This window comes from Apus apus, chromosome 1, assembly GCF_020740795.1.
Source record: "Apus apus isolate bApuApu2 chromosome 1, bApuApu2.pri.cur, whole genome shotgun sequence".
Taxonomy (NCBI): Eukaryota; Metazoa; Chordata; class Aves; order Apodiformes; family Apodidae; genus Apus; species Apus apus.
The window spans coordinates 125,289,771-125,311,043 of record NC_067282.1 but is presented as its reverse complement, the minus strand read 5'-3'; the positions used below and the strand labels follow the sequence as shown (position 1 = coordinate 125,311,043).

The following is a 21,273-nucleotide window of genomic DNA, read 5'->3' as shown; positions in this document are numbered from 1 at the left end:
CCAGAGAGCCAACTGCATCCTGGGCTGCATCAAAAGAAGTGTGGCCAGCAGGGCCAGGGAGGTGATTCTGCCCCTCTGGACTGCTGTGTCCAGTTCTGGAGCCCTCAGCATGGGAAAGACATGGAGCTGTTGGAGAGGGTCCCGAGAAGGGCCACCAAGATGATCAAAGGTCTGGAGCACCTCTGCTATGAGGACAGGCTGAGAGAGTTGGGGCTGTTCAGCCTGGAGAGGAGAAGGCTCCGGGGAGACCTTACAGCAGCCTTCCAGTACCTGAAGGAAGCCTACAGGAAAGCTGGGGAGGAGCTTTTCACCAGAGAGGGCAGTGATAGGACAAGGGGTGATGTTTTCAAACTGAAAGAGGGTAGATTCAGGTTAGATGTTAGGAAGAAATTCTTCACTATGATGGTAGTAAAGCACTGGAATAGGTTGCCCAGGGAGGCCATGCAAGCCCCCTCCCTGGAGGTAAGGCCAGGCTGGATGAGGCTTGTGCAGCCACGTTTAGTGTGAGGTGTCCCTGCTCATTGCAGGGAGGTTGGAACCTGATGGTCTTTAAGGTCCCTTCCAACCTTAACCATTCTACCCATTCTACACAGGTTCACGTATACAGAAATCTTACAGGAAAATTATGAGCTGTAAAAATCCCTTGGTAAAGCAGAGGCACATTGCTAAACAGGAGGACAGCCAACAACCAAAAGACCTAAAAGACAAAGTTGTGGGGTACAGAGCAGTGAGAGGTGCTGCACCTCACCGCCCAAACGATACCGACACTGCACGGCACAGAAAAAGACCGCCAGAGCCCGCACAACTGACAGTCACTGCAACACCGCCGCTGGGCAGGCCCCCAGACGCCCACGGAGAGTGGCGTCGGCTCCAGCCGGTCCCGGGGTGCGGGTCCCGGGGTGCGGGTCCCGCTGCTCCCCGCCGGCACGGCCTCCACGCCTTGCCCCGCCCCGCCCCGCCCGTGGCGCTGCTCATTTGTGTACCAGGCCTCGACCCTCTGTGTGTTGAGCCTATCGAGCGCGACCTCCAGCCGCGCTTGCCCCGCCCCTTGGTGGAGCGGCCGGTAACGGAAGCGCCCGGGGCCGAGCAGTGGGCGCTCGGTGCGCGGCCTGCCCGCCCGCCCGCCCGGCCTCCCCCACGCACTCCTCCCCGCACGACGGGCAGCATGTGGGGAGCGAGCTCGGGGTGGGCGGCCGATGCGGTGAGTGTGGGCGGGAGGGGAATGGGGGAAACGGCCGCTCCTTTCGTCTTTTTCCTCCTCTGCCCGCCTGAGTATTAAGCGAGCCCAGCAGGCCGCTTCCCCTCTCCTCCTGCTCCCCCTCCGCCCGCTGGACATCGCGCTGCCAGGCTGGGGAAGGGGGTCAGTGCGCAGGCCACTGTCTTTGGGGAGGCCTACGGCGCAGGTGGAGAGGTACAGCCGCTGTGCTTAGGGCGACCGTGTCCTTGAGCTGTAATGGGACCGGCTCTGGAGGGAGTCGGTAAAGGGGGTGACGAACCGTCGTCTGCTGCGGCACAAAGGGGGTAAGCGGTGACACACAGCTACGGAGGGTACTGTCATTTCTCGTGTCCCGTACTAGTACGAATGCTGTTTGTCCTTCCTGCTTCCTCTCCCTAGCTCTGCACTCCAACCTCAGCCAGGTCTCCTGCTCAGGTATTTTGTTATCTAAGGAAGAGCCAGGGAGTCCTTTAGCACTGCTAGCGTTCCCAGCGGGGAACTATACAAAGTTGATGTTTAGAGGTAAAAGAGTCTTTGGTGATAAAGTACAATCTGCCGAGTGGAAGCAGACAAAATAGCCCTTAGGGATGCTTTTTTATCATGCGTGGTGAGACATGAACAAGTTGCCCACAGAAGCTGTGGATGCCCCATCGTGGAAGTGTTCAAGGTCTGCTTGGATGGGGCTTTGAGCAACCTGTTCTAGTGAAAGATCTCGTTGCCCATGGCAGGCAGCATTGTACTAGATGATCTTTAAAGGTGCCTTCTGTCCCAAACGATTGTGATTCAACACACTGTAAAGTGTGTTTGTCATTGAAACGTAGAAGTACCTCTGGAAAAATGAGTAGTAAAGCCATTCAGTCACAGTAACAAGCATCCATTATTTTAGGAAGATGTTTTTGCTGTCAAGAGTAATTTGTTTAATTTGAGCTGTTCTGGTAGCTCGTGGACTAGTAGAAGCAGTGCTAATGGAGTTGAGAGGCATTCTGTTAGCAACAACATTGCTAATACAACGGTGTTTAATAGTTTACAACCTGTCGTCCATAAAAACCCACTGAGACTTTTCTGCTTGCTGTGCATATACCCAGAGTTTTTGGACAAAAAGCTACCTGCTCCTTATAAATTATGTGGGTTTTATTTAAAATTCCTCAATAAGCATTTTGGATTTCTATCACCTTTGAAAACAGCTCTCTTGTTTTTATGAATTTCTCTTTGGGTCATTCTTCCCTCCTTCAAAGTATCCTGAAATCTACCCACGTATTCTGACTAGGGTCAATGTGAATTGAATGTAACATTTTGAAAGCTATGAGAATAACTGTCTCCTTAGTAAATGGTTTATTCTGGAGGCTGTGTTGCCCACGGAGGAGTTTAAGTGTGCTGGCAGGGCACAGATGAATGTGCCTTCTCTGTAGCTCGGTCAAAAGGCATTACTGACTTGATTGATCAGATTCAAGGCCCTGAACTAATGTTGGTGTGGAGCTGAGGTCTGGCAGTTTTAGTGGGAACATGAGGAAACTAAACATTACCAAAAAAAGCCTGAATTGCTTTTCTCTTAGCTTTAAACAGTGTAGACTACCTTTATACCTTCTCTCTGTAGGAAAGAACAACCAAATATTGGTCTGAGAGAAAGAATTAAGCTGAATGTGAAAATTATAATCAAAAGATGTTTACCAGTTGTGCTTTAACACTGAGCAAGTGTAGGCTCTGTGCTGTGACTTTGTATTGCTGTGAGGAATAGAAGATATGTTGGCAAATGCTGTCTGAAGTAGAGACGTGTTTCCTCATCTCTTTCAAAGTATTTTTCCATGCAGTTGATGTACCTTTAGTTCTGCTTGAACTTGAGGCAGCTATCCATGTATGTAGCTTTGTGTAGACTTCCATTTGTACTAAAGTAGGTTTGCTCTACTGTTCTTCAATTTAGAAATGTTACGGAGATCCACTTCTGATCGTCTTATTTTCTAAACATCTAGACCTTTTTTAGCCCTGTGAAGCTTTTGATTATTAGTCTCTTGCTATTAATACAAGAGGTTTCTGGGATTGTTTTTCAAACAACCACTGGGGGCTAGCTAGAGAAAAATAAGGGCAAAGCATAGTTCCAAAAGTGCCTTCTGTAGTGCTGGAAGTGCCTTCTGCTCTCAATTCATATCCCAGTAGCACTGGCCAGCTGGTGCCTGCTTCTAATCTCCAGTATTTGCCTTCTTCAGGTCTCTTTTTTTGTTTTTCTGGGCTGAAGTGTCTAGGAAACAACTGAAGCATCCAGAACATTAACAGGAAAATTGTTTCACTTACTTGTGCTGGAGGGTGTTGTTCCACTTCAAAGGTTTCAGGATTTTATTGATGACTTAAGAAGGAGCTGAAATCTGGCAGGGACTGTTCTTCTAAAGGTATTTCAGCATGGCTTTTGGTAGACTTGAACTTCCATAAACTTGCAGCACGCACAGTATACCATGAAAAGGAATTCCACAGCTTGCCATCTGTTTCATGAAGAAGTTTCTCTTTCACTTGTTTTGAACTTGACATGTGCAACCTTTGATAGCTGTCTCCTTAATTTTTAAGAAAAAAGTTATTAGTTATTCCCTATTCAGTTTTGGAATGTTTTTTAGACCTCTGCTGTATCCTTTTGTCATTCCTCTTTCTTCCATCCTGCAGAAGCCCAATTATGGTCATCATTGCTCATGTGGAAGCCACTCTGGCTTTTGTGTGAACCTTTTCTGTAATTACATGTACAGAGAACCAGTACTTTTACTGTATCATTTTTAAGTGGGTGCATTACAGGGGAAATAAACCTTCATGCAGTGCTGAGGAATAATGCACTATGGATTTGCACAGTTAAATAATTAAATTCTTAGTTTTTAAATATTTATCTAACAGCTTCTGATATCCAGTCTGATTTGTTCACTGTTTGCGAGCACCTAGTAGATGTCTTCACCAAGCTATCAGATATAACCCCAGCACCTCGTATCTGAGTGGTATATTACTCAGAGCCTGTTACATATATGAATGCCTTTGCTTATACGACCATCAATATGAAATTTAGCACCTCTCTTTGATGTGATATAGCCTTGCCTTTACTGGCACACTTATAAACACTGGGAGTTTTAAAAATGCTTTACTAACTTAAAGGATAATACTGGATAAATAGTAAATTGAGGACTTTTTGCTGAGAAAGAGAAAATAAATCTGCCCTCTACCTGCCAGGGGATTTTTTAAAGTGTTGCAGATACACTTTGTTTTTGTATGAATGTCTCAATGCATTTTTGAAAACAGTATCAAAACTTTTTCTGTGTATGTGAATTTTCAGGAAATGCTTCAAAGAACATCAGAAGATTGTTTTCCAAAGATGGAAACATCAGTTGAAGAAATGGATACCTCTGATACCCAGTGGGGCTGGTTTTATTTGGCTGAGTGTGGTAAATGGCATATGTTTCAGGTAAATACCTATTAGCTGTGATGAATTCCATACATCAAACTTTGCTGAATTTTTCTAAATGTGCTTTTTTAATTTATTTTGAAGACTAATTCAAACAGTCATTGCTCTGTTAGCAGTGAAGATATTGAAAGGAGCTTCCAAACAAACCCACATGGTTCTGTTTCTTTTACTACTGCAAAATTTAACTACACTCTGGACTTTTCAGGTATGTATCTTTTCATAGACTAAATAACAGAAGGTGACAGGTACACTGGTTCATTTGCACAACCAGCAAATAGTTGTCCTTGTATCCAGTGCAAAAACTTGTGATTGGAAATGTCTTATTTACTGGAAAGTACATAGGAGTTTCTAGAACCGGCAGCACTGTTACATTTTCTAGTGTAATTTATTAATAAAAATAGCATGTCTTGTTTAGTAGCACTCCATGTTACTGCTGCTTACCTCAGCATAGGGGTAGTATCTAGCACACATCTATGGGGATTGGGAAGTTTGAACCTTTTTTCTTTAATCTGTGACTGCTAGTAAGCTTGAAAAACCTCTTCCATTCAGAGTCTATATAAAAAATGTTGATATGAAGGAAGCTTTCTGCAAAATACTGGCATCAAAGTGATTTAATAATTCAAACCAGGACAGGCAGGTAGTTGAAGTCAGTTCTGTTGTCAGCATAACAAGGAGATAGGCAAAGGGATTTTCTAGTAGATTGTAGATCTCATGCCATGCTTGACACTACAGAATATTACAGGATTCTGATCTGTGTAGCTAATTACAAATTAATCTGTCCTTTGATCAAAGGTTCTAAATAGTATTTCCAACACAGACAGTGCTGACTGGGTAAAATGGCAGTATACTGGGAGTAAAGTTGTATGTAAAAACACAAGGCATTACTTGTGTTGAAGATTGTTTAAAAAACCTTTGCTTTGTATCCACAGTAAAAGCACTAAATGCAAATGATTTTTTTCTTAGCGTTTGTAGGTCATGATGTCTTGCATTAAGGATAGTAGTAATATTCTTTGTCATCCTAGTTGTATAAAAGTCAGTGGAAGTTTTGCATAAGATTTAGTGAGGATACATGTTAGATGGATATTTTAACAATAAATGTTTTGTTTGTGTAATATTTGCTGATTTTGCCAACTCATTTAAGTGACAATGATTAAGGACAGTATTTAGAAACATTGAAAATACTGATTTGTTAATTGTTGAAAAGAACTTTGTATGTAATAATGTTATTTTTTAAAATTATGCTTAAATGTTTCATATGCTGTAGATTAATTCACAAACTCTCATCCTATCTCTTCTTTTATGCTTAGTGATGAAACAAATCAACCTAACTACCCTTAAGCAACGTCCAATAAAGAGAGCTCCCTTTTCTGTCAGTGCGTTCAGGTAAGAAAATAAAAGGAAGAGTCCTTATTTTTATTTTATTTCTGATTCTTCTAAGTAAAATGAAACAAAAATATGTTTTCTGTCATTTATATCTATTTGCTTTTTGCATCAAAGAATTTGAGAGATGAATCAAGGTGGGATAGGTAGTCAGGTAAAGAAGGAAGTAATTTCAAAGGAGAAGAGCGACAAAGGAATTTTTAGTTTGTTGTTTGTTTGTTTGTTTTTCTGATAAAGTAATGATCTTGTAGTGGGAGAGGCATACTGAATACTGATATGCTTTGGCCAAGTGTCTTAAAGCTGTGCCTGATCTTAGCCATTTGAGTCCTTTGCTCAGGTTTAAATACCTGTTGGATAAGAATTGCTGTGGAGAAGCAGCAGCAAGAAGTTTGTTCCATTGTATAAATGACTTTGTAAATTATTGAGAAGTATGACTGTGACAGCAAAAAAGATGGAGTTATACAGGCAACAAAATATGTTTTAATAATTTACTCTAAAATTACTTGAAATTACATCATAACAACTAGACTGTTTTATGAGTTTAATTGCTTTAGATTGTAAGTTTCTTACCATTTGGTCAGTCATTAGATGTAAAGCTGTGCTGATGTAAATCTGATACTCATCTATGCAGTGATACTACCATGGGTAATTTTGACTGCATGGAATCTGTGGGTTTTTTCCCAAAATAGTTCCTTAGAAATAATTTTAGTTCTGAATTGTAGTCTGGTTATACTTTCAAAAAGAAGTTTTGTATTTGTCATAGGAAATGTAGTAGTCGCCTTTTTACACTGAAATTCAAGAAGGTCTGTTTGGTTTTTTTTGATGTGCCAACTGTTTTTTTAATGGATATTTGCTGAAGACGGCATGCAGTAATGTGGCAATTCACTTCTGTTTTTGTGTTTCTTAAATAGTTGCATTCAGTACTCCCTTTCCTTGTATGAAGCCATTCTTTACTTTTAGGAGACTGCTTCTTTTAGTCCTGGTTTTAAGGTTTAAAAGCTGCTATGTATGTGGTGTGTATGCTTAAAACTCTCCTTTTTGATGATTTGATTTTGTTTGTTTAAAAAGAAATTCAACTATAATGTTCAAGTGTGTATTTCTAACATGATACTTTTAAACAGTTCAAATGAGGGCTCAGTTTCCAGAGGCTGTAGGTTAGTTATAACTCCTGATAGTATGGAATATTCAGGTTAAATCTACACTCTCACATGTCTAAATTAGTGTTGCTCTCCTGATGTTGTGGACCTTTCTGACCATCTTTTCTGATTTATCTTCCTATCTTTTGTTGGGTAGGTGGTGTATTAAAATTGTTTGTTATCATGGCTTATTGATAATAAGCTAAGCCAGAATTTGACCTTACTTACTAAAACTAACAACAGCCTTTATTTGAATTAAAACCCTAGGCAGTTTTATATAAGTTGAGGATACTTTTGCATACTGTATTGTTCCGAGCAGGAGTTAGACAAGAAGAAAATACCTCCTGTCTTTGATGTGATGTGTTTTTACCTTTTTTGTTTGAAGTTTCATCTGTGAAAATGAGGCTATCCCTGTGCCTTCACACTGGGAGAATGTAAATACTGAGGAGCCATATCAGGTAAGAGTTGGTATGCAAGGGTGTCAAAAACATGCAATAATGAAATAATGCATTGAATTGAAATCGTACTAACCTCTTTTTTTCCAGCTTATTCCATTGCAAAAGAAAACAAATGAATATAATGAAGTTTCTAGTCTCTTTGGAAAAACAATGGATAGCCACCGAATTAAAAGAATTAAGAGAATACAAAATCTAGACTTGTGGGAGTTTTTTTGCAGGTGAGATTATTTCTAAAACCAACAGTCTTAGGATTGTTAACAGAGCAAATCTTGAAGGCATGCAGCAGAAATATGTTTAATTGCTTTTATTATTAATGAAAATGTTATTTTTAAGCTTTAAAAAAATTTCTTATTTGTCACTTCTGTATTCAAAATTCCATCTTTAGGACTCCGTAGCTTCTACAGGTGCAGAAATTTAATACTTGTAGAAATGCATTGGATGTAGATGTAGCAGAGATAAGGACTGATGCATTGAAGTTGTTCAGGGTGTCTATATGTTCAGTGCCCATGATACTTACAGTGAAGTAAGGAGAACAAAAATAAGCAATTTGTAAAATAATTCATTGACAGACTTGTCTTATTTTAATTTTAGTGAACAAAGCAAATGAATATTTGTGGCTTGTTTAATTTCTGAACTTCATAAAACGTAGGACAGAATTAATTGTCCAGTTAGCACATATATTAATATAATCTCTTTAAGTTCAATGTGCTACAAAAGATTTTTCTCAGTTCTCTGCTTTTCCCTCTTCATATTTTGCTGGCCTGGAAGAAGTAGGAGGTGCTGAGTCCTGTTTCCATTTATTTTGTAGTATCAGTCTCAGGCAGTTATATTCAACCAAAGTTATTTGTGTAATCTCCAAGAAGGAGTACATATGAGAATCTGTTTTAAACTTGGGTTACACTGTTAAAACCAACTTAACTAATTAATTAGTGAGGAAATAACTAAGCAGACGTATATTAAAAATTTTTGAAAGGTATGTCATTTATTGTTACAGCTATATCATTAATTGTATAAGGGAATTAATTTAAGTTTTTGGTTAAGAAAGTTAGCCTTCTTTTAATTGCATATTTATTTTGTTATTTACCTATTTAAGTATGAAGGTCTATTTGCTTGGTCTTCTTTTTTAACACCTACCTTTCTACAAATAAAGTTTCTTTAGAGGTATTTTTATACCATCTTAATACTAATGTTAATTTAATAAGACTAGCAAGCAGATTTCAAAGTCCGGAATATGTGTATGCAACTGAGGCTTAGCTGCTTTTCTGTTGAGTGTAAATTATAGCTGTGGAGTAGATGGGGTTTACATGCTCTGGTGAAGAAATTAGTGCCTGGTAGTATATTACCAAAAAAGTAGGTGTTCCAGCGAGCGTTCAAATTCACTAAAAGTTCTTATGGTATCTCATGTGGGAAAGTGAAAGTAACAGATGAATCTTAGTCTATGATATTTTGTCTATGCATCTCAATTTGGAATTGCAGAGTAGTACAGCAAGTAGAAAGTGGTGTTTGGTCAGTGAGATGGCTGACCATCTGTGGGGAACGGTCTAATATACGTCCCGCAGTGGCCGTTCCTCTGTGACAGGCGAGCGCCACTTGTGAGCCCTCAGTCTCCTTCACAAAGCCCTCCACACTGTGGGGGGCATCGCAGAAGCCTCATGGCAGCTGGTAGCCCCTGGCATCAGCTGGTGACATCATCTTCAGAAGGAACTTGTGTGCTTCCATGCATTCAAAAAACCTGTGTCTGGGTATGTGGTTTTGCTTTAGGTTTCTCCTTTATTGAGGCTGTATGGTAGACCCTTCTCAGTGCTGGATTAACTTGAATTTGTTATACTGTATTATCTTGTCAGTGCTGGTAGAAAGTTCTAAGATTATGTTATTTTGGAATAGTTGGACTCCTCGATTTCTGTTACAAATCAACAAAAAAGTCCTACTGTATAATTTCTGCATTCTGCAGAACCTCCTTCCTGATATGCTTAGTATATGAGGAACAATTACGAGGAACAATCGCTACTTAAACCTCTGTGGTTTTGAGAAAGTGTTTCATTTAATTGATAAGGTCAGTGGCTAAATATAAGTATTGCTTGAATGATTATTTGCATCACTGTTGTGGTGAAAAGACATTTGCCTGTTATAATAGTTTCATATTCATGACTATTTTAAATCAGTTTTATGAAATCACTTGTTGGAGATAGTGACGGACTGTTAAAGAACGTTTTTGGACAATTGATTATTCTCCTTTTCTATAAGCGTGTTCTGTTCTGTTATTTCGAGAGAAGTTACTGTAGGCTACCTCTGTATGTTGTCAGAGATCAGGAGGCAAAAATAGAGCGCTGCTGACTGAAAAATGTTCAGCATTGCTAGCCCTTTGCTCAGAGGTGTTGCCTCTCACATGTAGTTTTCTTGAGATGCAGGGAATCTTCGCTCCTGGGTTTTTTTTAATTGCTAATAGACTGGAACGTGACTGCCTGGGAGCTCTCTGCTTCTGACACAAAATGTCACAAATGAGATTAGTGAAACCTCCCAGATGTCCTTGAGATTCTACTGACATTCTTCTGATTTAGAAAGCATTTTTAGGGGGCGGGGAGAAAGAGACAAAACCTCTCTTAAAGTATGTGAACCATAAATTTAGGAAACCATTCTGAAATGATCACATTGAAGTAATTTTACCTAAAAATTTGGGTAATTTTATTTTTAATACTTTTGCTGGTTTAGCTGGGTAACTATACCTTATAATCCACTAACTTTGTTATCCCTCTTACCATGTTATTTAAGTAGGTGAAGGGAACAAAATGGGAGAAAAATGCCTTCCTTTTAAAAATGTATCTGCAGAATACGACCACACGGAAACTAATGCCAAATTAACAGTGTTGATTATATTGGTATAAAAGACCTTTTTCCTTATATTGGATTACTTCTGAAAATAGTCCACAGCATCCAGGAGTGTGTGGTTTCTAAAGATGTGCCTTCAGAATTCTTACCTGTTGAGAAACTAGGATAATATGTAGATACTTGTGAAAGTTCATTGTATTTACTGTTTTAGGTCTGTCTTTTCGGCATTGTACAGATGTTTGCGATGCTGTATTGTGTGTTCTTAATAGGAAAAAAGCTCAGCTAAAGAAGAAGAGAGGTGTCCTGACTATTAATGAGCAGATGTTATTTCATGGCACCAGTAATGAATTTGTAGAAGCAATATGTATTCATAACTTTGACTGGAGAATAAATGGGATGCATGCTGCTGTATATGGAAAAGGTAAATATTTTTATCACATACAACAGTTTGGTAATATTAACAGCTCAACATTGCTGAGTGATTCCCTATAGTATGTTACTTATGATGTGCTCCCCAGCTCCCAAGAGCTGTTTTAATATAGTTCTGCTTTTACATCAAGTGTAATTCAGAAAGCTAGGATGCAGTAAGGAATGTAATTGTCACAACTGCCCAGTAGGACCAGGGGATGTGGGGAGGGGGTGCCCAGCAAAGCAGTGTTGATCACAAGACGATCTCCTAACTAAAATGTTCCCACTGAAAATATTTGGTCATGTTGCTGTAATCTTAACAAATTAAAAAGGAATATATTGCTAGTGAACTTAAAAGAACAGACATGTTTCATCATCCTGATACTTAATATCTATGCTCTGATAGTAAAGCTGTAATGATAAGCATGTCATCAGGTTGTTTTTATTTGAAAGGGACCTATTTCGCAAGAGATGCATCATATTCCAGTCGCTTCTGCAAAGAGGACATAAAGCATGGAGATACTTTTCAAATTCACGGTGTGAACCTGCAGCCTCCTCTGCACAGACCAGATAAAGTCATGTTTCTTGCTCGTGTATTAACTGGTGACTATATCAATGGTGATTCAAAATACATGAGACCGCCTTCAAAAGATGGAAGTTTTGTGAACTTGTATGACAGCTGTGTGGATAACACCTGGAACCCAAAGATCTTTGTTATCTTTGATGCCAACCAAATCTACCCTGAGTACTTAATAGAATTTTGTTAAGTTTGAAAGGAATTGAACTGAATATTGTTTGTGTCTTTTTTTTATATATATATATATACCTTTGTTCCTTTTGTAAAGACAACAATATAAAAACATGAAGCATGAAAGGAGAGAGGTGAAAGAAAAGCTGACATATGTTTGTGGAGGAGGGAAGCTAGTAAATTTTTAAGACAGATTATCTGTTTTGAAAAATCTTGAAACTTTTACTGGTACATTTTTCAAATGTAGAAACCATTACAAATGTGAAATTGCTTAGTAAGCCTTAAATACGTTGGGCATTGGTAAGTTTTCAAAGGCAAGATTTCTGTTTTTATTAAATACATTACAAGGATTTATACATGTGGTAGAAAGATACCTGTAATATAGTATGCATATGATGAAACTAATATTTTACAAAGACTGTCTGTAGAGCATAAAAATAACGAAACTACAACCAACAACAAAAATGCAGGGGACTTGGCTACATTTGTCTGTTCTGTAGTACACATTTCTTTCTGTTTGGAGGTCTCTTACTTTGCATTCTAAACTGCAAAAAAAAAAAAAAAATCCAACTGGATAAAACTGATGAAGGAGCTATGAAGTTCACCAGTAATCTTTTATGTGTATTTTTAGGTACATTTTACTCATAAGTTTCAGTTACATACTTGCAAAGCTTTAATCATACCAACCCTAGCCATTCTATTATCCTATGATTCTCTGTACTTGCAAGATTACAAAACCCTTGCACTAGGATCTGAAATTCGATTTTGATGGAAATTATGCAAATAAGCTCTTGTGGTTGTTAATTGTTTGGAATGTAACTGTTGAACTCAGCGTTGGGATGTCAGCAGTGCCATACACCTTTCTGAGGATGAAAGCATCTCTTCCTTCTCCTTAGAGCTGTTACCTTTGCCTGCTAGTGGATCTTGTGCAAGTTGGGTGTCTGTTTCTGTTTATAATATCATGGCAGCTTTTCCTGTTGTTCCTAAACCGTTTAGGGGCTAAGAACCATTTTCCTTTATTTCAGTGCAACAGGAGGTATGGTCCTTGATCCCAGTTGGGAGCTCTAGGTTCTACTGTTGTAAGCATGATTTGTGTTTGGTTCACTACTATGCTAGCTGTGCAAATGGCACATTGTTCTGCACGTTGCATAAAATATTTAATAGCAAATCATGCAGGGAATTTATGTATTGCTGACTCCTTTTTATTCTTACACAGTATTCTACAGAACATGCATTTTATGCAGCGAGCAAATGTATGTGATATTCTTCCTTTGATTTGGTCTTTTATTTCTTCTGGGGTCTGATCTGACCTTTTCAGTTAGGAAGACTGAAGTTCCTTTTTTAGTGTCTCCTGGACATAAAATACCATAATCTGACTCTTCCAATTGTTGTGAGATGGTGTCTTGTTTACTTAACTTACTTAAATTGATTGGCAGAACCTTAATCTTACTGAACTGCTGTGAAGCTGTAGTTTCAGCTCTTTTAATGTCATGTTCTGCTTTCTGGTGTTCATTGTTGTGCTGATCAGTCTTGCTACTCTAGTTGTCTGTAAAGTAGCCATTCTTTTGCTCGTAAGGGGAGAGAGAAATATTGCAAGCAAAGTCTGGAACTCTACAAGTAGCCAATACAAGAAATAGTTGGACTTAATAAAAGGAACAGTGAGAGAAGAAGGAAGGAAAATAATCTTGGATGGGATGATGTAGCGTTAAAGAAATGAAAAGGGATTTGGTCTGATTCTGGGGAAGGAAACCTGTTATATTCTGTTACCATTTCATATAGTGAAACTTTATGGACTATTTTTTTTTTATACCCTTGCAAGAGAGTATGTTATTCTCTTAGGTGTCTTGATCTGAGGTAAAGCTTTCTTACTGAATTATTCTTGCTGCAGAATGTTTTCACATGGTGTGCTGGTTTGGTTTGGTGGGTTTTTTGGTAGTGGGGGAAGAGCCCCATGGGGGGCTCCTGTAAGAAGCTCCCTCATCTCCAAAATCAGGGAGCCAATAGAGACAATTGCATACGAAAGAACTGAGATAAGACCTGAGCAGAGCAAGCTGTTGAAAAGAAGTGCTGAGCTGGAGGGGCAGAGCTGTGCTTGTGGTTGGTGAGGAAGAAGGGGAAGAAGGTGCCCAAGCAGAAGTTTCCCTGCAGCCCATGGCGAGATGGCAGCTGTCCCCCTGCACTCGTGGAGGAGCGTGGTGGAACATTCCCTGAAGGTGCCAGGAGGGGTGAACTTGGATTTGCTGCCAGTGGATTTGGATTATGCAGCTGTGGAAGATGCTGTGGCAGGAGTGGAGACTGTTCCCGAAGCAGCCCCTGACTCTGTGGGAAGCCCAGGCTGGAGCAGCTCTGGACCTTGTGGGAAGGACTCATGAAGGAGAGGTTGGTGGAGGACTCTCTGCCATGGGAGGGACCCCGTGGGGAAGCAGGGCAGGACTGTAAGGAATCCTTCTTCCTGAGGAGGAAGGAGCAGCAGGAACCACCAGCCTGTGAACTGACTCTAAACCCCATCCCCTGTCCCCCTGTGCCGCTGGGGGGAAGGAGGGAGAGAAACCGGGAACAAAGGGATTTGGGCCCGGGAAGAAGGGAGGGGTGGGGTAACATATGCAAGCCCTGCTCTGTGTGTGTCTGTGTCCTTGGTGTGTGTGGTTAGTGTGAAATTAAATTATTATTTTTTCCCCAAGTTGAGTCTGTTTTTGCCCAGGACCTTAATCGATGAAAAACCCTCCTTGTCTTTTGTCTCCACTGCATGAGCTTCTAGTTGGGCTTTGTCTGCTCCATCCCAGTGGGGGGATAGGGCAGGCACAGACGGGCAGAGCTGAGTGAGTGGCCACGTGGCTGTTTCTTTGTTGTGTTAGGCCCAAACCAAGACACTGGGACACAACATTCAGCATAAGATGGTCTTATTTCTGAGCTCCTTGCTTGCCTTGCTCACTCTTGTCTCCCTGACAGGCACCATTCTTACCCCAGTGGCTCCAGTAGCTGACACAGAGACTCTACTTGCTCCAGTCACTGGCACCACAGGCCAGAGGTGTCCATCTCTGGTCTGTCCCCAGGCGGTGGCACACATGCCACTCAGGCACACACAAGTTTCACCAGTAGCTGGCACCAGTTCCTTGTAGCACACATTTGCAAAGGATAGAGACTGACTGTATGCAGAGAGATGCTCAAGATTAATAAGATTCAAGAAGCTAAGACAGACTGCAGTGATCAGTCAGATAAGCATACTGACCAGCTCTGTTGTACAGCTGACTGCCCCTTCTTACATCCCTGTCTGCCTGCCTGTGTTCCCCCCCTACTCCCCTTCCCTTGTGCATCTCCCACACCCTGTGTCTGTACAGTTCTGTAGTTTCCCATGCCCCTTGAAGTCTGGGGCTCCCTGGTATGCAATAATACCAGTTGTAAAGTCCAGACTGGTCATCCTAAAAGTGGCACCTGTGGTTTCTTGATAGCCTACTAACAAGCATGAGTGGCAAGGTTTGTTCCTTGTTCCCATGCTTGTTCTGTCAAGTCTGTGTCTCAGTGTATGTTGTTTCTTGTTTTCCCTATTTTCCCCTTAGTTTCCCACATGACAGATCCACAGTCATATAACTTGATGGAATAAACTTCCTCACACTCTTGCATGCTGTTACCAGTGGGCGTGCCTGAACAGGTTTGGTTCTCATCACTGTCTCCCTTACCATGTCAGTCAGATTTGTATCCCCATGTTGTTCATGGCTTTCTCCTTTTCTTACTGTCCCTGTTGCATTGTAAAAGGTCCTTGACCAGATACCCTTAAAGGAGCAGGCACTCTCACATACTCTTACAGATAATTGTGCTACATAACATGTCCTGCAATTCTGGTCCCACATTTGTCCTAACTTGGGGATTTAGTTGAAGAGGTCACATTTCATTTCTGTGGTAATGAATGTACGTAGTAGGATTGTTTGCACTGAGTGTTCATCCTGATGCTTGGGGAAGAGAGAGCCAAGGTGAACAGAAGGACTGGAAGCTTGCAAGTTTTTTGAGTGGATCTTTGAATTTTAAAGGACCCATGTGAAAGTACAGAAGTAGGAGAGTATTTGATGTATAGAGAAATAAGCAAGAAAGAAATTGCAGTGTAATGAAGAGAGGTTGTAGGGTATGGGAAAAGGATAAAGAAAAGAAACTGCCCATTTAGCGGTGATACTGGAAGCTTCACTCAGACTGTGAGGAGTGAGGCAGTGGCAGCGGTACCTTTAAAAGAATGCACTAGATTGAGATGGACAAGGGAGTTCTGGGAGCCAGGGAAGCCTGAGGAAGACTGGGAAGACCCAAAAGGAGTCTGGAATCAGCAGCTCTTGAGAGAGAGGTGAGATGCTGACATGGCTGGGGGCATGGCCAAGGCCACCATGAGATATTTAAAAGTGGCCATCGCAGAGCATGCTGGGCATGTGGGTGAGCACAGGGGGAGGAACAGCAGCTCTGCCTGTTCAACAGATGAGCCCAGTGCTGGGCTGCTACACCCAGGGGCCTCACTAGCATGTCCAGTTACATCTGCCTCCCCCCTCAAGCCTAGTTTAAAGCCCCCCAATTTCTTGCGCAAAGACTCTCTTCCCCCTTTGAGAAAGATGTTTTCCATGAGGTGCCAGCAAGCCTGGTGCTGTATAGGCCATCCTGTTGTCAAAAAGGCCGAAACTGTTGTGGTGACACCAGCTACAGAGCCATGTATTAACAGACTGTATTCATTGCCTGCAACTGGAAGAAGAGAGGAAAATCAAACCTGTGCCCTAGAATCCCTTGCCATCCATCCCAGTGCTCTAAAGTCTCTTTTGAATATTATTAGAGTACAAGTTTCAGCTTGCTCTCCACCTACCTGGAAGATAAATAGTGGGTAATCGTCTAAGGACCATAGTAAACTAGGAAGTGTCCTAGTGGAGTTGCTCTTTGTGTGAGAGAGCAACCAGAATGCATTGAGCTGTATCGGGGGGGGAGGAAGAACTTGTTGAAAGCTTGGGGGTAAGAATAAAGGGACATGCAAATGTGGGCAAAATTGTTGTGGGTGTCTATAAGAGACCATCAAACCAGGAAGAAGATGTTGATGAGGCCTTCTACAGACAGCTGGCAGTAGCCTGTAGATTAAATGCCTTAGGGCTCATGGGTGATTTCAGTCAGCCTGATACTTGTTGGAAAGCCCACACAGCTGGGCATATTCAGTCCAGAAGGCTCTTGCAGTGCATCAGTGATAACTTCCTGATGCAGGTAGAAGAAGAACCAACAAGGAGAGACCTCATTGGACCTTGTATTAGTGAACTACTAGACCTTGTATTAATGAACAAAGGAGGTCTGATTGGGAACAGCCTTGGTAACAGTGATCATGACATGGTAGAGTTTAGTATTTTACAAGGAAGAAGCAACCTTGGACTTTTGGAGGGCTAAATTTGTACTCTTCCAAGATCTGCTTGCAGGAATCCTTTGGGCTAAGACTCGAAGGTAGGGAGGCCCAAGAGAGCTGGTTAATATTCAAATGTCACTTCCTCCAAGCTCAAGATAGGTACATTCCTTGGAGTAAAAAATCGGGTAGAGGGGGAAGGAGACCTGCATGGATGAGCAAGGAGATGCTGAAAAAAGTAATTTGGAAGAAAGAAGTTCACAGTTCATGGAACAAGGGACTTGTCAGTTGGGAGAACTACAGGAATATTGACAGGGTATGCAGGAAGGCAACAAGGAAGGCCAGAGCCCTCTTAGAACAAAACCTGACAATGGAAGTAAAAGAGAAGAAGGACTTCTTCAAATGCATGAGTATACATGAGGAAGTATAGGGAAATTGTGGGTCCACTGCTGAATGAGGTGGTAACAGAGGATGCAGAGAAGGCAGAGTTGCTGAATTCCTTCTTTGCTTCAGTCTGTACTCCTAAGACCAGCCCTCGTGAATCCCAGACCTCGGATGTAAGAGAGAAGGCCTGGAAGAGTGAAGACTCTCCACTGGTCAATAAGGATTGGGTTAGAAATCAATCAGGTAAACTGGACATACACAAATCCATGGGCCCCGATGGGATGCATCCACATGTGCTGAGAGAGCTGGCTGATGTTGTTGCTCCACCACTCTTCATGATTTTTGAAAGATCATGGCAAACAGGAGAGGTGCCTGGGGACTGGAGGGAATGAAAGAAAATCCAGAAAACTAGAGACCAGGCAGCCTCACCTCCATTCCTGGAAAAGTGATGGAGCAGCTCATTCTGGAAGTCATCTCTAAGCACATAGAAGAGAATAAGGTTATCAGGAGTAGCCACTACAGATTCACCAAGGGGAAATTGTGTTTGACTAACCTGATAGCCTTCTATGATGGTGTGACTGAATGGACAGATGCAGGGACACCAGTGGATGTAGTCTATCTTGACCTTAGCAAGGCTGTTGATGCTGCACTGTCTCCCATAACATCCTCATGAGCAAACTCAGGAAGTATGGGATACAAGAGTGGACAGTGAGATGGATTAAGAACTGGCTAAACAATAGAGCACAGAGGGCAGTGACCAATGGTGCAGAGTCCAGCTGGAGACCTGTAACTAGTGGAGTCCCCCAGGGATCAGTGCTGGGTCCAGTCCTGTTCAACATCTTCATCAACAACATGGATGAGGGGACAGAATGACCCTCAGCAAGTTTGGCTGATTCACCAGAAGGCTGTGTGGCCATTCAGCAAGATTTGGATAGACTGGAGAGCTGGGCACAAGAGGAACCTAATGAGGTTCAAGAAGAGCAAATGCAGAGTCCTGCACCTGAGGAGGAATAACAACAAGCACCAGTACAGATTAGGAGCTGACCTGCTAGAAAGCAGCTCCATGGAGAAGGACCTTGGAGTCTTGGTGGACAATAAGTTATCCATGGGGGAGCAATGTGCCCTCGTGGCCAAGAAGGCCGATGGTATCTTGGGGTGCATTAAGAAGAGTGTATCCAGCAGGCCAAGGGATGTTCTCCTCCCCCTCTGCCCTAGTGAGATCACATCTGGAGTATTGTGTCCAGTTCTGGGCTCCCCAGTTTGAGAGGGACAGGGAGAGAGTCCAACAGAGGGCTACGAGGATGATTAAGGGACTGGAACATCTGTCTTACGAGGAAAGGCTGAGAGACCTGGAGCTGTTTAGTCTGGAGAAGAGAAGACTGAGAGGGGATCTTATTAATGTTTACAAATATCTGAAGGGTGGGTGTCAAGAAGGAAGGGCCAATCTCTTTTCAGTGGTGCCCTGTGATAGGACAAGGGGCAATGAATGTAAACAAGAACACAGGAAGTTCCACCTTGAAATGAGGAAAAGCTTCTTTATTGTAAGGTTTAAGGAGCACTGGAACAGGCTGCCCAGAGAGCCTGTGGAGTTTCTATCTCTGGAGACTTTCAAGACTCGTCTGGATGGGTTTCTGTGTGACCTGCTCTAGGTGGTCCTGCTCTGGCAGGGGGTTGGACTCAATGATCTCCAGTGGCCCCTTCTAACCCCTAACATTCTTTGATTCTGTGATTCAGAAATGAATCAGTTCCATGCAATACCAGAAAATGAGTTTCTTCTTCTTGTGTGTTTTGAGCTGTTAGGAGTTTGATAATGGTGTCATGTTAAGGATGGCAAATCATCTGGTCCTGGCTGTTTGAAATTTACTTGCAGACATTTAAAGATTAATTTACAGCTTCTGCTCTTAGAGCGTGCTGCAAAAGAGATTGTGACTCCACTGCTAGAAACAACAGTCTTAAGCTTCGTTCGTCTCTGCTACTGACTTTGCTAACTAGAAATGTCATTAATTTCTGAATTCATATTTTGCCTGCCTATTGCCTTAGACTGTCTGTGAGATCTTTTTTTTCAGTATTTTCCTTTTTAGAAAGAAGTATTTTACAATTAGATAGGGATGAAAGAAGTATTAGAAAGGATAAATGTGTCAGCATTTGGGGAAGTTGCTTGGGCCATATGTTGAGAGTGTGCCTATCAGGAAGGAAGATAGTAGAAATTACACTCTGCTTCCTATCGGAAGCCAAGAAAAGTTAGATTCATTTCCTGTTTCAGTCTGCTGGCCAATAAATGCCAATTTTTACTTAGAGGGAATGAAATAATTTTGACACCACAGGGAACAACCTTAACTGTTCTTTCTCTTTAATAGGGCTCTCAGATAAGATTTTCTTCCCTTTGACTAATAAAGCAATGTAATATGTAAACCATAACAGGTGGTGAGTATCTGACTTGTGTCCTGATTTCATGAACAATATAAAGCAACATAAGGCTTTAGCCGGCTCACCTCCCTCTTTCTCTTCCCATGTTCTCCTTGCATTCAGGTTGCCATAACATGAACTAGATGAAAGGCTGTATTTTTGTTAAAAACTAATTTGGAGTAGGAAAGATGGTTTGGCTTAGTTACAGTACCATTTAGTTTTCTGCTCTATAACACTACTGTATAAATAATATATGGCTTCAGTATAGCTGTCTCACTTTTGACAAGACACAAAATGGGAGAAGAATGTAAGAAAAAATTAACAGGAATAACAGACCTGTGTCTTTGGAAGTAGCTCTCATTTATGGTGCATTGTGCATAAAGGAGTGTCAGATTTAATGAAAAACTGCCACTTCACGGTTTCAAAACTTGAAGGGCAACAGCTGTAGTAATCTGTGAGTACATGACTACTGTTGTAGTCATAGTAGGGCTTTTTAATTTAAAGGAGTCTTTAAGAGAAGGATCACCTAATTACCACAAAGACCACATTAGCTGCAATAGCGTTGTATAAGGCTTAAGGCACAGGAATTGGAGCAGGAGTTATTTAATATGCTTGTCCTTCAACCTACTTCTCCACCTTTCTGTACCTCACTTCCCAATTCATCCCTTCTTTTATATTTACAATACAAATGGAGTGCAGCCTTCAGCTGAGCTTGACTAGCACCCCTAGATGCCCTTTGTAATATGCTATTGAACTTTATTGTATTAAGTGATGTGTTTAGCTTACAGACCTGGTGGTGATCAAGTAGCTGGTACATGTAATTTTTTTTTTTCCAGTCAATATCTACCTTTGAGCCACTGAAGGTTGGCCAAGAAAGTAAACCCAACTGAGAGCATTTGGTGCAAATCAGACTTTCAAACAATGATTGCATATTGGATACACTGTGTTAATATCTGTGTATTAACCAGTGGGATTACTTTTAAAAGGCTTTTTTCTATAAAAGGGCTGGCTGACACAAATAGTTTAAACATAGATTTTGTGTTAACACAACTGTTGAGAATACTATATCCCTGACGAAGCACTGTCAACTAATTACCAGATGTATGTAACAGTGATTTAAATAGCAGCTTCAGACTGAATTTTTAAAAATGCTTTTGATATTTATTTTTTTTTTAGGATAAGAGATATAATCCAAAACAATGGGAAAAGACAAGGACAAGGGATGGAAAACCTGTGGAAAAAGATAAATGGGAGGAAAATGGTTACATAAGTGAAATAGTGGATGTGTGCATGTATACTGGGACTGGGAAATGAAACAAGAAGGGGAGAGAAAATGAAATTATTATAGCTTTAATTCTCAGTGTTCGTGCTGATGATACTCCTGAGTGTTCAGTAACCTTATGTGTTCTCACTGGGACAGAGATGGATGGAGAGTCAGGGGATGTGCAGTCAGATTTTCAGGTCTTTTGATATTTTGTGATGAGGGCAGACTTAAAGAAGTGGTACTGTTATGGTTTGAGCCCAACACGACAACAAA

General features: G+C 41.3%; 1 protein-coding gene across 6 annotated transcripts; it reads left to right on the top strand.

The window, feature by feature from the left end:
• Positions 1-1,068: 1,068 nt before the first annotated feature.
• PARP11 (poly(ADP-ribose) polymerase family member 11) lies at positions 1,069-19,748 on the top strand. 6 transcript variants are annotated; one of them, XM_051629604.1, is made up of 9 exons: positions 1,083-1,201; positions 3,418-3,597; positions 4,515-4,643; positions 4,728-4,848; positions 5,951-6,026; positions 7,545-7,617; positions 7,705-7,835; positions 10,713-10,864; positions 11,305-19,748. In XM_051629604.1, the coding sequence occupies exons 3-9, from the start codon at positions 4,518-4,520 to the stop codon at positions 11,616-11,618; spliced, it is 993 nt and encodes a 330-aa protein (XP_051485564.1). In that variant the 5' UTR covers positions 1,083-1,201; positions 3,418-3,597; positions 4,515-4,517; the 3' UTR covers positions 11,619-19,748. The 6 variants fall into 6 exon arrangements, with proteins under 6 accessions (XP_051485547.1, XP_051485573.1, XP_051485564.1 ...); XM_051629587.1 differs by lacking the exon at positions 3,418-3,597 and having other exon boundaries at positions 1,069-1,201; XM_051629613.1 differs by lacking the exon at positions 3,418-3,597 and having other exon boundaries at positions 1,082-1,201; positions 4,757-4,848.
• The last annotated feature ends 1,525 nt before the right edge of the window (positions 19,749-21,273 follow it).

What these genes read in the sequence shown, in the direction of transcription:
- PARP11 (XM_051629579.1), top strand. Translation starts at nt 1,454, where the DNA reads ATGGGACCGGCTCTGGAGGGAGTCGGTAAAGGGGGTGACGAACCGTCG. An exon ending in CTACACTCTGGACTTTTCAG is followed by an intron (nt 4,849 to 5,950) that starts GTATGTATCTTT and finishes TTTTATGCTTAG; the next exon opens with TGATGAAACAAATCAACCTA. An exon ending in TTGTGGGAGTTTTTTTGCAG is followed by an intron (nt 7,836 to 10,712) that starts GTGAGATTATTT and finishes TGTTCTTAATAG; the next exon opens with GAAAAAAGCTCAGCTAAAGA.